At 35.5% G+C, this 12,595-nt stretch overlaps 2 protein-coding genes across 5 annotated transcripts; one reads left to right on the forward strand and one right to left on the reverse strand.

Annotated features, from left to right (window-relative positions):
- Window positions 1-821: 821 nt before the first annotated feature.
- On the forward strand, window positions 822-4,148 carry LOC101735405 (glucose dehydrogenase [FAD, quinone]). 2 transcript variants are annotated; one of them, XM_004921942.5, is made up of 3 exons: window positions 822-1,109; window positions 1,714-1,916; window positions 2,415-4,148. In XM_004921942.5, exons 1-3 carry the CDS (start codon window positions 965-967, stop codon window positions 3,855-3,857), a joined length of 1,791 nt encoding a protein of 596 aa, XP_004921999.1. In that variant the 5' UTR covers window positions 822-964; the 3' UTR covers window positions 3,858-4,148. The 2 variants fall into 2 exon arrangements, with proteins under 2 accessions (XP_004921999.1, XP_012546346.1); XM_012690892.4 differs by lacking the exon at window positions 1,714-1,916 and having other exon boundaries at window positions 856-1,109.
- Window positions 3,252-11,656, reverse strand: LOC101743617 (forkhead box protein J1-A). Of its 3 annotated transcripts, none has more exons than XR_009975306.1 (3): window positions 10,728-11,537; window positions 6,702-9,036; window positions 3,252-6,538 (listed from the first exon to the last, which is right to left on the reverse strand). XR_009975306.1 is itself a non-coding variant. In XM_021348202.3 (3 exons), the coding sequence occupies exons 2-3, from the start codon at window positions 11,358-11,360 to the stop codon at window positions 8,566-8,568; spliced, it is 1,104 nt and encodes a 367-aa protein (XP_021203877.1). In that variant the 5' UTR covers window positions 11,361-11,384; window positions 11,522-11,656; the 3' UTR covers window positions 7,813-8,565. The 3 variants fall into 3 exon arrangements, 2 of the variants coding, with proteins under 2 accessions (XP_004922052.1, XP_021203877.1); XM_021348202.3 differs by lacking the exon at window positions 3,252-6,538 and having other exon boundaries at window positions 7,813-9,036; window positions 10,728-11,384; window positions 11,522-11,656; XM_004921995.4 differs by having other exon boundaries at window positions 3,252-9,036.
- Window positions 11,657-12,595: the final 939 nt, after the last annotated feature.

A 12,595-nucleotide genomic window follows, 5' to 3' on the forward strand; every position in this document is an offset into this window, starting at 1 on the left:
CGTCGCAACCTAACCGGAGTCTTCTCGGAATAAACCGAATCTTTTCAGCGGGTCGCGATTCTTATACGGTAGTAGATTCATTCGCGAAGCAGCTGCTCTTGAGTTGTTAGCAAATCCCACCTCTCCTAGTTGAGCTCGTGCCCGCCCACCTGTCCCGGTGAAACTGGAGAAGGCTCCGGGCCACTAGTAATCCTTCAATCCCAAAAAAAGTATACAACCTGCTTTAAAGAAAGTTTGAAAATATTCTCAGCAGTTGTCTGAAACGCCTGAAAGAACTGATGTCCGACAATCAATACTGGATACCCATTGCCTATGGTTGACACTCCAATTTTTTATATATCTAAAATATTACTATCGGCTTCTTGCGATGCCCACTGTCGAAACTAAATAAATATTTATGAATACATACTTTGTTCTATGAAAAGGGAACTGAATTGATTGAAACGAAATGCGATGACGTGACCAAGATATCTCAGTAATATGTTGGGAATTTCTTGACTTCAATAGACTTTTTGAAAGAACACGAGGAGCCTCGTTCGGAAATTTTGTTTCTTTTTCGCAAACTTGTGAAAGTCTACCGCACAGATGCTGAGCGGTTAACTGCTTTGATAGACTGTAAGTAATCACAGTCACTAGTTAACATCAGCAATAACAGGGGCAAAACCAAGCCGCTGCCTTTTGACATTATTATTCGTTTAAAGTTAAAGAAACACAACAAATGGACATAATGAAACAGTTCACTGTTCGTGTTCCTGCAAATAGGTTCATCTGATTTCGTAAGTAGAATGGAATGAACTAAATACTAACTTGGCTGTATAAATAAAAAACTCGTCGTTGAATGGCTTGTCATAACCAGTTTAAATTGTAAACATAACCTTTAAATTAAATTCAGCAAAATACCTACCTATTTCAAAATGAACTTTATAATGATTAGAACGTATTTAAAATAAGCACCAATATTAAAATGAACTTTTCATACTGTGTACAATTTTTCATATTTAGCGTGTGTGTTCATATAGTCACATTGTTCACATATATAATTTACTATAGCGATATTTTCGCATCAATTTATCTAAAAACAGTTGAAACGGAATATGATTATATTATTGGTAAGTGAATTTCTCGTATTTCTTTATATTTTGTCCTACTACTTATCAGCTCAACCCCATACCTGCTCTAGTTTATTTTCCTTCTGGTTAAAACATATACCAGCGAGCATTAAACTTAATAAGTATATGTTTTTAACTTAAAAAAAATAATGAAATCAAACGATTAATAAATTGAGGTTCATTCTTGAGAAAAAATTTTTGTTTGTTAGTATATAATTAAATATAATCGAGCTCTGATTAAAGCTAATTAAACTATATAGCTGAGTAATGTTACTGAGTAAAATAAAAAATAAAAAAACAATAATCACAAACAGCTACCTGGAGCCACCGTGTTCATCCACAGTGCGTTTCCAGAGATCTTCTTTGTCACGTACCATCTGGCTTTAGAATGAGCTCTCCTCCATAGTGTTTGAGCATTATGATATGTTCTTCTTCAAATAAAGCTTGTGGAGAGTATTAAACGGTAGGCAGCAGCTTGGCTATGCTCCTGGCATTGCTGAAGTCCATAGGCGACGGTAACCACTCACCATCAGGTTAGCCATATGCTCATCTCCCTACAAAGCCAATAAAAAGAATAATAATAACTTACTCTTGAATATTGCAGTTGGATCTGGCACAGCTGGCTCCATAATAGCACATCGCATAGCCACAGAGACTAACTACACATATATAGTATTGGAAGCAGGAAGCAAGGGTCATGGTTTACTGGATATTCCTGTTCTTAGTCCCTTTCTACATAAATCGGTTTATGATTGGAACTATGAAACATCACCACAGGAAAATGCTTGCTGGGGCATGGTTGACCATGTAAGAATGCTCTCCAAAGTATTATATAATTAGAAATGTAATACTGATAATTTGAAAGTCACAAAAAAAATATAAATATGTAATATTTTTTTTATTGCTTATATGGATGGTCGAGCTCACAGCCCACCTGGTGTTAAGTGATTACTGTAGCCCATAGACATCTACAACGTAAATGCGCCCACCTTGAGATATAAGTTCTAAGATCTCAGTATAGTTACAACGGCTGCCCTACCCTTCAAACCAAAACGCATTACTGCGTCACGGCAGAAATAGGCAGGGTGGTGGTACTTACCCGCCTGGACTCACAAGAGGTCCTACCACCATTAGATTAAATATAGATTAATTATAAACAATATTACTAATGCACCATAACTATTTTTTATTTGACAGTACAATTGCATATATTTTATTTGCAAACTAGGTAATTAAACTCAATCTTGTGCTGGAGCATTCAATTAATAAAATATCAACAACTGCAAACAAACATTTTGTTCTCAGAAATGCAGACTCCCTCAAGGCAAAATAGTTGGGGGATCATCCAAATTAAATAACATGGTACATGTCCGAGGCAACATTTCACATTATGCAGACTGGTTCCACAGAAAATACTCAAATGATTATATAAAAAAACAATTTGAATTTGTAGAAAAACATTTTCTTCATCTTGACGATTTACAATATGAAAGCAAACTCGTCGATTCAGTTTTGAGTGCTGCTACTGAATTCGGGTATAAGATTTTAGAATCAGAATTTGATCTAGGTTTCACAAAAAGCTTATTAAGCCAAAGAAACGGAAAGAGATGGTCTACATCAGATAACTTAGATATGTCTAAAGTGTTTAGTAATTTTTTAGTGGAAGAAATTCTTTTTATAGGTAACACAGCTGTTGGGGTTAAATGCTCACTGTCCAATCAAAAAATTCAAATGTACGCTAAAAAGGGTGTGATACTATCTGCGGGAACTTTAAATACCCCGAAAATATTACAATTATCTGGGATTGGACCGGCGCACATACTGAAGTCACTAGGGATACCAATTGTCAAAGACTTACCAGTTGGCAAGAATTTACAAGATCACGTAACAACTGGTTTAGATTTAGTTCTTTTTAATAAGACAGTTTCAATTTCTGCCTTAGATATGATTAACCCAATAAATGCCATTAAATACTTTATTTATGGTACAGGTTCTTTCACCTCTCCAGGCTGTGAAATATTAGGATTTCTATCTACTAAGAAATTGGCAACACCCAATATCCAGTTCATGGTGTTGCCAGTGGGGCTGTCTTCAGACAGAGGTAGTCTTTTGAAAAATATTTTAGGTATTAAAAATAATGTATGGAATAATTATTTTAATAGGATCAATAAATATGCAACAACTATTTTGCCTATAGTCTTACATCCAAAGAGTAAAGGTACTGTTTACATCAACAGTACTGATCCCAGATTACCTCCTGTAATAGATCCAAAATATTTATCTAGTACTGTCGACAGAAGAACCTTAATTGATGGCCTGAAACTAATAAAAGAATTTGTTAATACAGAATCTATGAAGAAAATAGGTGCCACTTTAAATGATATAAAATTTCCCGGTTGTGAAGATCACGTATTATTTACAGACGAATATTTTAATTGTTACATAAAACATTTAACGCTAAGTACCTATCATCCGATCGGAACATGCTCAATGGGTCCTCCGACCTCAAAAAACTCAGTTGTAGACACATCGTTCAACGTGATCGGTGTTAACAGATTACACGTTGTCGACGCCTCAGTACTGCCAACAATGCCAAGCGGCAATATAAATGCAGCGGTCGCAATGATGGCCAGCTTGTTCTTCGAAACAAATTTAAAAAGTCAACAAAGAATGTTTACAGATGTTTTAAATTATTGTTATGTATACGATTGGTTCATAGAGTATGTTTTTCGTATATGTTTGAAGTGACTTTTTATTTTATTTTTTGTAAATATTAATTAATGCATAGAAAAAATAAAAAGTTATAAAAAAATATAATTAAGATGATGTTTATTAGTTTTTTTTTTTTTATCGAAACAAGCCGTTCATTCGCCGACACATTAATTATGTTCAATTAAACTTAATCAATATGTTAAGTTAAAATTAACATTTAAGTGCCATATTTTCCTGTTTTTTCCGCCGATATTGTTTTTGTTTTGTTTTCATTTTTTCGAAGACTATAACGAGATTGAACGCTACCATTAAAAATCTTTAAAAACAGTATGCTTTTTCTTCGTAATGTCAACAATAACCCAAAATGAAAATTGTAATACATAAATTGACTATAAAGCTTGAAGTATCAGAGAATATAGTTGAATTTCGAACTTTGTGCAATTAAATAATCTTGAAATTCTCGGTGCTTTAGCACTGAGTTCCAATTAAACCCTCTCACATACACCTGTACTTAGTGGGGGTAGGACCTCTTGAGAGTCCGCGCGGGTAGGTTCCAACACCCTGCCTATTTCTGCCGTGAAGCAGTAATGCGTTTCGGTTTGAAGTGTGGGGCAGCCGTTGTAACTATACTGAGACCTTAGAACTTATGTCTCAAGGTGGGTGGTGCATTTACGTTGTAGATGTCTATGGGCTCTAGTAACCACTTAACACTAGGTGAGCTCGTCCACCCATCTAAGCAATACAATATAAAAAACTTACCTACTGTATTACATTCTATTCTCATCACGCATGACCTACGATTTGATTTTTTGCATATTTGATGACGGCTTTGATGATGAGCACACATGTATAGTTCTATAGTATAAGCGATGGGTTTAAAAAAAAATACAAGTTTTTCATACAAATATTTTATTTTCACAATCATTTTACATCTTTTGAATGACACATTCACAGGTATACGATTAGAATGACTAGGTGAAATGTATTCGTAAAAGATTCGCAACGAACATAAATTAGTTGCAACTACTAGTGAGTTGAATAACTCGATTATTAGAGTTGTAATGTGTTCTAAAATAATAAATAAATAAAATATAAACTAGCCTACGGACAATGCGGTGTGAGTTTGGCTCAGGCGACCTTAAAAATAAGTCTGACCGATTTATTAACATAAGATACTGGTATGCGTCTCCGCAATGTTCGACTTGCTATCCCTTCCCTACCATTCCCCGTATTTCTTTCGATCTTCTCCAGTTTCCTCATTTCTGCTTACTCCGTAATTCATAATCTTGATTGTTGGCAAATGTCGCAAGAATCTACCTACGCTACCATCCTGCTTATTCCTTCCTACTTACACATTTGAGACAGTAATCTAACCTATGTCCCTAGGTCGGCCACCATTACTTGATACCACGTCGAATGAAATGTGCACGCTCTTTTAAAAGAGCTTCAGATTAATGTAAAGTTTGAAGTCGTCGTGGCCTAAAGGATAAGACGTCCGGTGCATACATGCTTAGCGACGCACCGGTGTTCGAATCCGGCAGGCGGGTGCCAATATTTCTAATGAAATACGTACTCTACGAATGAACTCACGATTGACTTCCACGGTGAAGGAATAACATTGTGTTTACCGATTTTAACTTTATAGAAATTTTAATATTTGTAGTACCTACCAATTATTAAACCTACTTTGTTCTTGCTAGTCACAAAATGAAAAACCTCATTTTACGAGATTGATAAAATAGTTCAACCCTAAATCATTTACATATTCACTTTTTGTAAATAACATTTTTCGTTACAAATTGAAGTGTTGTAAATGATAACAATCGTGGACGGAAGAATCCTATTTAAATATCTAATTCCTACTAATGATAAAATTCCAATACTTCACAAGAATATTAAACGTGCAAAAACTTACTAGACACGTTTTTCACAATAATAACACATTCTGTAAGCTATAGGTTTACTTGAGTCTTTAAGATTTAAAACAGGTTTAGTTGAATATTAAAAGGTTCACTTAAATTTTATTGATCGATGTTGCCACCCACACCCTAGAGCGGAAATCAATCATATAGGTACCTGGTATCCAGCCCTCAGGGTTATAAAATTAGTTTTTATAACAGAACTAGCTGTACCCGTCCGCTTCGCTGGGCATTTAAAATTAACATTATTATTTCTCACCCCCACAAAGATTCTCATCATGAACGCCCCCGCAACTGGTGTAGGAAGTCCAACACTCATTTAAATATTAGCCTATCCGTTAAGTACATGTATTTTCTACATGGGTACCAAGTTTCAAGTCAATCGGATGTATGGTTCAGTAGTTATAACGGAACATCCGTAAAAACCACTGTAGATTTATATATTAGTATAGATACTAGCGCACCAAATACGTCCATCAACAACAAATAATGCCGTACACAACCATACGTGGAAATTTATATTTAAATTTCATTAAATTTTAATAAGACATGTTGACAAATTCTTCCGTAGATACATTAAAAATAATTATTGTTATTCGATAAATAGGTAGGTACCTAATATAGTAGATTTTCACAAAAAAAAACAATTGCACGATTTAATTAGGTTAAAGCACATTTTTAATTGTCTCTAAACATTGAAAATCATTTTAACAAAGTTTAAGTCTAATTTTATCTCACGACTAACATGAGCAAATGGACGCAATCATTTTGTAGGACGGATCATCTGATAACGACAATCTTAAAATAAAAATACATATTATTAAGTAATTTAGTCAAAAGACATTAAAACTATCTTTCAAATACGCAATTATTGCCACACTATTTACAAACTACGTTTAATACTGAGCGGTAAAGATTATCCGTTTTAACTAATTTTAAATTCAATATTACGAGCTGTCACCTTTAAGAGCCTTCAAACTAGGTTGTCACTTTGGAAGCGGACGCGAAAACATCAATTTAACCTTTGAAATTTTGCAAATCGCCATTTTTTTATTTTAATTTCAACAAATCTTATTGGTACAACATTTTTTGCTTCGAGTCATACTAATGTGATCGTAATGACGACTTTAAACATGATGATGCATTTGAAGGTGACATAAATGTTGCTATAAAATCCATCTTTTTTTTTATTTACTTGAAATTATTGAGAACATGTTGTTTCACGTCGGTTTTTATCCCGCTTTCTTCATAGTGGTTCACAATATGAAGTGACAATCCATAGTTTTTTCTTCTTATCATTTAAACTTAAACACTAAATAAATATTTTGTTATTTTTTAATTTGTGCAAAGTTTGAAACAATGATTTTAATACTGTTTCAATGCCAAATAATCGTATTATTTGTTCAGAATGAGCTGTTTTTTGAGCAAAAAAATTTATGAATTTGAGACGTGATCTTATAGAAGTATCTAATACTCCACACCTTAGGTATTTAAATGCATTCACTACATATTGGATTGTGCATTTTCTTAACCTACAAAATACAAATCCATATTCCCTTACGAAAACACAACTTTATCCTAATTTTAGCCTAATCTTTCGCTTAAGCCGTTATAATAATGACTAGAAATACTGATTTTAGGAATTCAAATATTTTTTTTTTTCAACCAAAGACTTATTCCAAAGGATGATCACATTGTGTGTCACATTCTACGTCTCAACCGAATATACGTAATTAAGAACTCCTCGACGCCTTTTCTACTTAAGAAAAAAAAAACTTTCGATTTTATTTGGTCAGTAATCATAATTGTAACTAAATAAAAAAGAATACCTACTTAGGTATGTGTTATGTACTAATTCGCAATTCTAAATAAATGTCAAAACATACATAATAATTGACTAGAATTTTTTATGTCACAATAACTTAAAAATAAGAATTTCGACAAGTAATAATAATATTGCCTTGACTGAACAATAATAATGTTAAATATAACAATACTTGGATATATGTAGGTATAATATATGTATTTAAAAAATAGTAATGAATTTCCTTTTTTTTTAATATTTGACGTGTGAAAAATAAATGTAAAATAGTAGTTTTTGAATAGCCTTTAAAAATAATACTTACATACATTTCGATTTTGACGAAAATTGAATTATGATTTCTAAATGTATACTAAAACTTAAAAACTGAATCTTGAATTTGTAATTTGATGTACTTTTAAGTATGAACTTGTCCTGATTCGAGGCGTCTCCTATGCGATTCCTAATATAAATGTTACTGACATTTTATTAATCGGCTACAGTTCAAAGAATGGTTCATAATTCAGAACATGCTTTGTTCCACAATAATGAATTCGCATGACCGCAAATTCACAATAAAAAAAAGTAGCACTATTAAAATTTAAAAACGAATAACCACAAACAACAAATAAAGTTGACGGTGATATCTTCGTTTGTTACTACTTAACGATCAAACTAATTACAAACTCACCCACTTAAAATTTAATTAACATAATTTTTTTTTTTCGTCTTAAACCATGATAACTGATATTTAATGGGGCTCTATCATTTTTCACTGCTATCATTATGGCTTAGTTTTTGTTAGAATTGTTCATTTCGATGCCTCCAATGAACACTACGCTATCTCCAAATTCGTAGATTTACAGGAGGAGCATTTAAACGAAAAATATATAGAAAAATAGATATATTTATGGTTTTTTGTGTAGCTAGCTGATTTAGTCTTGCTTCGAACCCCATCAATAATGATTGTCTTAAATTCCAGTCTATAAATAATAAAAGAAATCCTCGCAATGCATTTTCGCGCTTACTTAAAACTGAAATCCAAATAATTATCCAACATGTCAAGTTGCAAATCATCCCATTCTGTCGGATTAAGTAAGAGATTAGTTAAATCGTCTTCAGGTAACAATGGCGGCGGAATAGCCGGCTCCACAATAACGTTAGCCCCTATATTATTAGATAATTGGATGTTATCAAGAGATTCGATGCTTTGTAAATTGTAGTCCGGTAAATTCAATGTTATCGGTTCATACATTTCATTAGTTATAGAATCCTGAAGGATTCTTTCGACTGCCTTTCCTTCTTCACTCGTGTTATCAGCTCTTGTATCCGGACTAGATTTGGTTTTCTTCTTGTGAGCTCGGTTGGAAATGCGCTTGCTGCCCTCTAAGTGAGCCAAGTCGAGTTTCCAGAAGCCACCTTTCCCTGGTTCGTGTTTCGAACGGGCCACTTTGACGAAAACTTTGTTCAAGGACAGATTGTGTCTTATTGAATTCTGGAAATGAAACGGTGTACGTAATGTATTGGCTTATTAGGTTACTTCTTCGAGATAGCGGTAACTCTCTTATTGCAGTCACCTCTAAATCCTCCCGATCTACTCTCGGTGCTTTTAAACTCTCCGAGCACCGGTCACCGTACAACAAGTTCAACGTGCAACCTAGCCCATAGGCACAACCCAGTTTGTCGCCGGATTTTCTCAGTGGGCTGTAATATCGATGTGGTAGTAGATTCAGTGAAGCACTGCTATTGCTAAGGCAATTGTTAGCAAGTTCTCTAAGGTTGAGTCCCGTGAGCTCACCTACCTATCCGCGCGCTGTTTTTATAACCCTTAATTGTATATATATTAAGGCTACCAACGATTAGTTAGGAAAAAAATTGAGCTTATTGAGCTGATAGTGGTAATTGCTTGTAAGTGATTGCTTGTAACAAAAAATACGAAAATGTGTTTGATGGTTTCTCCTTCGTTCATACAGAACTTATAAAAATCGACATGAATTATGAGATTTTATGAACCGGAGTAGAAAATGGAGTTATTTTTATACCGATTTAATTTCACATCTCAAATTTTTTCGAAGGAATAGCAAACTGGGTTTATTTCATACGAATGAATTCGATGCTTCTTCCGTAAATGACACGAGACCATATATTTTAATATTTTACCATACAACATATTTGCTACTACTATGTCCCCTTATTTTGGAAATTACGTTAATTGCTCTCAGACTCCACGTGTTCAATTATCGAATAAGTAAACGAAATTTATGAGGGAAAAAATGCAAAGTAAAAAACTATCCACTACAATATCATATTATGTACTTATAATCAAAACGAGTTGCAATTGTTCCTTACATGCCCTTCGTTGGAAGGACGAATGACTATTAGAAATTAATAAACCTATTCTTCCTAAAGTTCAGACCCTATATTTTGTCATATTTGATGGCGAGGCACAACTGTTTTTTTTTGTGAGGGCATCGCTACAAATTGTGAGACTAATAAAAAAATACACTTATGGTAAATAATAATGTCAGAAGCCACGGGTAGTTCACTACCTGCCTATTTCTGTCGCAAAGCAATCGCACGCTCTGAAGGATGAGACTCCAGTCCACCTCACATCTAAAGGTGGGGGTCAGTAATCATTTTGTATAGTCTGTGGCTTCCGGCATCCACTTAATACCAGCTGCTGTGGCGTCATTCTATTAATGCAATTAAAAAAATGATGTTACGTAATTACGACTGAAAGAGATTACGATGATATTGAACTCTGTGCTCGGACTCATTTAAGTGACTTCTCTAAAGAATGAAACGTATGATAACTCTTTAAGATGAATACGGCAATTTAAAATTCAACAAAATGTAACTTAATGTATTGGTACGTGCTTTTTTTTTTCGAAATTGCGACCCTTTGTTTTTTATCACACTAACACATCACCAATGACTCTAAAGTAAAAATTTATTAATAAAGCCACAAATGAAATAATTGCAAAACTATATTATGCAAAGAAAAACTAATAATTCCAGAAACTGTATCGCCGCAATTACTAATCACGTTATATCCAATAATTGCCCCCCTAACACTCGAAGCCTCCACTCTATTTGGTGATCCAATCATACGCTATCTTATCAATTTCGCGTGTAACGTATTTATTAAATCGGTTACCCTCATCACTACTGGTTGATAAGACTCACCTGCCATGTGGGATCCGCGTTCCTGTAGTACTTGAAGTTCTCCCTGATCCAAGAATATATCGCGGACAACGTCATTTTGTCGTTGTTATATCTCATCGCCATGCAGATGAGGGTGCTGTAGGAATATGGTGGTTTCTTGTCGCTGTTCCTTTGGTATTCTTCTTTGTTCTCCATAAAATCGTTCTGGCATTTAGCTATAGTCTGATTGAACTTTTGCAGTCTCGTGTTCTGCGACTTCAGTGGCGGAGTCGGGGACATCGGCGATATAGGAAACTGCGGGACCGCCATTATGTTTGTTATGTTCTGGAGCCAGGTCAGGTTAGTTAAATCCTGTTCGTCATCTATAACTTTCTCGGGCTTCATTTTCTTGAGACTTTTTTTGGGAACACCTTCCTGGGCATGTTTCGGTTTATTTGTCGGCGTCTGTTTGTTGGCGTCGTCTCGGTTGATTGTATAGCTCTCTGGTTGCTCGTAAACATATTCTATTTCAACCGTGTGCGATGATTCAGGCACTGTATGGTCCACGGCGAAGTAAGCCTCCCCATATTGTTCACTTGAATCTCCATAAAAATGTATGGTAGCCGTGTCCAGCATTTCGCCGGATACCGGAGACAACCCTGAAGTAATATGCATCGCGTTCTACATTTCTCGGAGCATCTGAAAACGTTTCGTCACACTCATGAGTCATTACAGTATGAATCAACTAGTTTCATAGCAGCGGGGTTGCTAATTATTATAGTTTTGAATATTAAATTAATATCGTGCAATTGGAATGATTTTTTTTTGCGCAATACCTGTTATTAGACGTGATGGTCGAAGGTGACCATCCAAGATGCCGGAGGGCGATCGATCGGCGCGGGTGCGGTGGCGTGGTGGTGGTGGTCAGCAGCCCCCCGCGCGCTCCATGCTGCGATCGAAGCGGTAGTGGCGAGTGGTGTGTGCCTCCCCACGGCGCGCCGGTTAGTGCGGCAGGTGCGCGGGCCCCATTGTCTGCCGCACGAACAGGTGTGTGGGGCCCGATCGATATTTTTCCGCCCGCAAGAGCACGGGGCGACTAGCCCGCATCGCATAGCTGATAGCTTCGGACAATTAGTCACCGATATCGTGGTCAGGACCGAACCGAGTGTCTGAACGTCTGACAAGGAACCAGAACTGACTAGATTGTTTAAATTTTAGTTTTCTTCGACCAAGTTAAACATTACTTTAATAACTAAACAAGTACTATTTTTAGTATTTTAGCTAATGCATAAGACCAGGGTCGTTTCAAAATTATATGCTCTCATGTCTTCATTAACTTCATTAACCTTTTAGTGTCGTTTAAATACTAACTCGCCTTTGATTCGTTAAATAAACATACAAACTTTACGCCACCACCCACTTAAAGACATGACTTGATTATTTTACTAGAAATCTATCAAATTCTTCAACAGAATACATGTACACATTATATTGAATATGATGTATATATTTAATGCGTAAAGTTTCTATATACGTTTAGGTTTCGTATGTATGGCAGAACGCCACGTGTCGTCCCCATAGATAGAGCCCACTGAGTTTCTCGCCGGATCTTCTCAATAAGTCGCGTTTCCGGTGGTAGATTCTGCGAAGCACTGCTCTTGTTTGGGTCAGTATTAGCAACACTTCCGGTTTGAGCCCCAGAGCTCACCTACCCGCTAAGGTAAAGCTGATATATCTGCCCAAGACTATCAGCATACGTAAGCAAGAAAAAAAAAAAGTGTAGTAATTTTTAATTTTCAAGCTTCCGAATCCACGTCTGCACAGAGCGTCTTATCAGTCACACTTCCAATGAAGACACCCTGCGGGTACTTCCGTAACTCCTCGGGTTGTTTCTTGAACGTATCGACAAA

The sequence above is a fragment of the Bombyx mori genome, chromosome 17, assembly GCF_030269925.1.
Source record: "Bombyx mori chromosome 17, ASM3026992v2".
In the NCBI taxonomy this organism is placed as follows: domain Eukaryota; kingdom Metazoa; phylum Arthropoda; class Insecta; order Lepidoptera; family Bombycidae; genus Bombyx; species Bombyx mori.